The sequence below is a fragment of the Nicotiana tabacum genome, chromosome 8, assembly GCF_000715075.1.
Source record: "Nicotiana tabacum cultivar K326 chromosome 8, ASM71507v2, whole genome shotgun sequence".
Taxonomy (NCBI): domain Eukaryota; kingdom Viridiplantae; phylum Streptophyta; class Magnoliopsida; order Solanales; family Solanaceae; genus Nicotiana; species Nicotiana tabacum.
Window position 1 is genome coordinate 162,044,679 of NC_134087.1, and position 2,936 is coordinate 162,047,614.

Genomic DNA, 2,936 nt, shown 5'->3' on the forward strand with positions numbered 1-2,936 from the left:
AACTAGATGAAGATCAAATTTGAAACAAAAAGAATCCCCAACTACGATATTAAGAGAAAATGCTTCGTTGGATGAAATAAAAGTGGGATCAGTATTTGACAAAAAGAAGAGTTTAATTAACTGTTTTTCAAATGTAGCAATTAAAGGACATTTTGAATTCAAGGTTGTTAGATCAAGCTCAACAAGATATTCGTTGAAATACAATGATGATAGGTGTGGGTTGGTGTGTGCGTGCTTTCAGAATTAAAGATTCAACACTTTTTAAGATAGTAAAGATTGAGAAAAAGCATGACTACTCTGTTGACACTATGAAAGCTGATCAAAGGCATGCAACTTCAAAGTTGATTAGCGGTTACATTATCGACAATCTTCGAGACCCAAGATTTGAAGTTACACAAGCTTTTGTCATGGCAGAGATGCAAAAACTGCATGGATTAGATATTGGGTATCACAAGGCGTGACGTGCTATTCAACTTGCTTCCGCCTTAATAAGAGGAACTCTCGAAGAGAATTATGAATTATTATCTTCATACTTGTATATGATGACAAGTAAAAACCCGGGAACTTATACTAACATAAAGATAGACGACAACAACAGGTGAATAATCAAAAAAAAGTTTATTAGTACGTTTTATAAAATTTGGGACATGCTGTCTTTAACCAGTTAAATTTTGAGTTGTAATCAGAAGTTTAGGAATGGTTGTCCTTAACTTTTAAACTTATAATTCAAACTTAAGGACTGTTTGTCCTTAAGTTTTGAACTTTGAACTCAAAGTTAAGGACTGCATGTCCTTAACTTTATAACTTGAAACTCTAAGTTAAGGACTGACTGTCCTTGACTTTTAACCTTGTAATCTGAAGTTCAGGACTACCTGTCCTTAACTTCTATTAACCTTGTTTTATATTGTATTTTCAGGTTTCTTTATATGTTTTATGCATATGGATCATCAATATCTAGTTGGAATCATTGTAGACCAGTGATTGTTGTTGATGCAACTTTTTTGAAGTCAAAATTTCGTGGTGTTTTAATAATTTTAGTTTCAGAGGATGCAAATAACCAAATTTTCCCACTAGCCTTTGGAAGAGTAGAATCTGAAAATAACAGTTCCTATGAGTGGTACTTTAGTAAGCTTCGCAATGCAATTGGGAGCCGTGAGAATTTAATATTTTTATCAGACAAGCATCAAGCTATTGCATATGGCATTGCAAAGGTATATCCTGAAAGCCATCATGGGATTTGTATCTATCATTTGGAGCAGAACCTAAAGCGAAGGAAGGTGAAAAGTGAGGTCATAAAACTTTTTCAAAGTGCTGCAAGAGTATACAGGCGCAAAGAATTTGATCTATACATGTTAGATATAGCAAAAGTAGATAAGAAGACTTATGAATACTTGATGGAAGAACCACCGGAAAGGTAGGCACGTTCTTGTAGTCCACGACGAAGATATGACATGCTCATAACAAACATAGTTGAGTCAATGAATTCTATCCTATTAGAAGCAAGGTAGCCGCCTATATTAAGAATGATTGATTTCATTCAAGTGAAGCTACAACGTTGGTTTTATGATTGAAGAAATGAAGCAGAAGGAACTTTTTATGATGTTTCTTGTTGGGTAGAGGAGGAATTGAAGAAAAAAATAGATTTAGCATTTACTTTGAATGCAAGTATTATGTTCTATGTTTAGCTTATGATTTTAACATAATTTAACATAATGTACTAACTTATAATTTTTCAACATTGAAGGTCTTCCCTGTTGGTTCATGGCGTTCTAGAGTTGAAGAAGAAGGAATAACTTTCTTGGTGGACTTAAACAAAAGAACATGTGATTGTTTTCAGTTTCAATTTGATGAATTACCATGCATACATGCAATTGCAGCTATCGAGAAGAGAAACATCAAGAAGTCCAACTTTTGTTCGCACTGGTACTTAAAGGAATCTTGGCTGAAAACATATGAAAGACAAATACATCCTGTAGGACATACTGATTCTTAGATTGTACCAGAGAGTGTTAAGTCACAAATTTTTAAACCTCTAGATTTCAAAGTGCCACCAGGTAGAAGGCAGAAGAAAAGGCATATTCCAACTACCGATTCATCAAAAATAACATTCAAATGTGGTCGTTGCAGAAGAATTGATCATAATAGAACAGTTTGTATATATATTCTCCGGCAGTCCATCCATTTTCAAGAAAGCATAGAGAATAGTAGATATATCCACTTATGTTTATCGACTCTTTTAAGTTTTTGCTATAAATTGGATTCATTTAGATTATTCTTATTTGAGCAGATGTCTGAATTTTCAAATTTCTTTCTGCTTACCTTCTTTTTGTTTCTTTTGAGTTCAAAGATTAAAAGTTAAGGACATGAGTCCTTAACTTTGAGTTTCAAGTTCAAAAGTTAAGGATAGTCAGTCCTTAACTTTGAGTTACAAGTTCAAAAGTTAAAGACAAGCAGTCCTTAACTTATAGTTCAAAGTTCAAAACTTAAGGACTGTATGTCCTTAACTTTGAGTTTCAAGTTCACAATCCTTAAGTTTGAATTACACGTTCAAAAGTTAAGGACATGCAATCCTTAACTTTGAGTTCAAAGTTCAAAGGTTAAGGACTATCTGTCCTTAACTTTACAAAAGTTAAGGACAGGGGTCCTTAAGTTTGACATACAAGTTCAAAAGTTAAGGACAGACTATCCTTAAGTTTGAATTACATGTTCAAAAGTTAAGGACATGCAGTCCTTAACTTTGTGTTCAAAGTTCAAAAGTTAAGGACAAGTAGTCCTTAACTTATAGTTCAAAGTTCAAAACTTAAGGACTGTCTGTCCTTAACTTTGAGTTTCAAGTTCAAAAGTTAAGGACATGCAGTCCTTAACTTATAGTTCAAAGTTCAAAACTTAAGGATTGTCTGTCCTTAACTTTGTGTTTCAAGTTCAAAAGTTAAGGA

General features: G+C 33.3%; 1 protein-coding gene across 1 annotated transcript; it reads left to right on the top strand.

Moving 5' to 3' along the window:
• Positions 1-203: 203 nt before the first annotated feature.
• Positions 204-1,956, top strand: LOC107796863 (uncharacterized). The gene is made up of 3 exons (XM_075220660.1): positions 204-445; positions 917-1,414; positions 1,878-1,956. Exons 1-3 carry the CDS (start codon positions 204-206, stop codon positions 1,954-1,956), a joined length of 819 nt encoding a protein of 272 aa, XP_075076761.1.
• The last annotated feature ends 980 nt before the right edge of the window (positions 1,957-2,936 follow it).

What these genes read in the sequence shown, in the direction of transcription:
- LOC107796863 (XM_075220660.1), top strand. Translation starts at nt 204, where the DNA reads ATGATGATAGGTGTGGGTTGGTGTGTGCGTGCTTTCAGAATTAAAGAT. An exon ending in CTGCATGGATTAGATATTGG is followed by an intron (nt 446 to 916) that starts GTATCACAAGGC and finishes TTGTATTTTCAG; the next exon opens with GTTTCTTTATATGTTTTATG. An exon ending in ATGGAAGAACCACCGGAAAG is followed by an intron (nt 1,415 to 1,877) that starts GTAGGCACGTTC and finishes ATGCAATTGCAG; the next exon opens with CTATCGAGAAGAGAAACATC.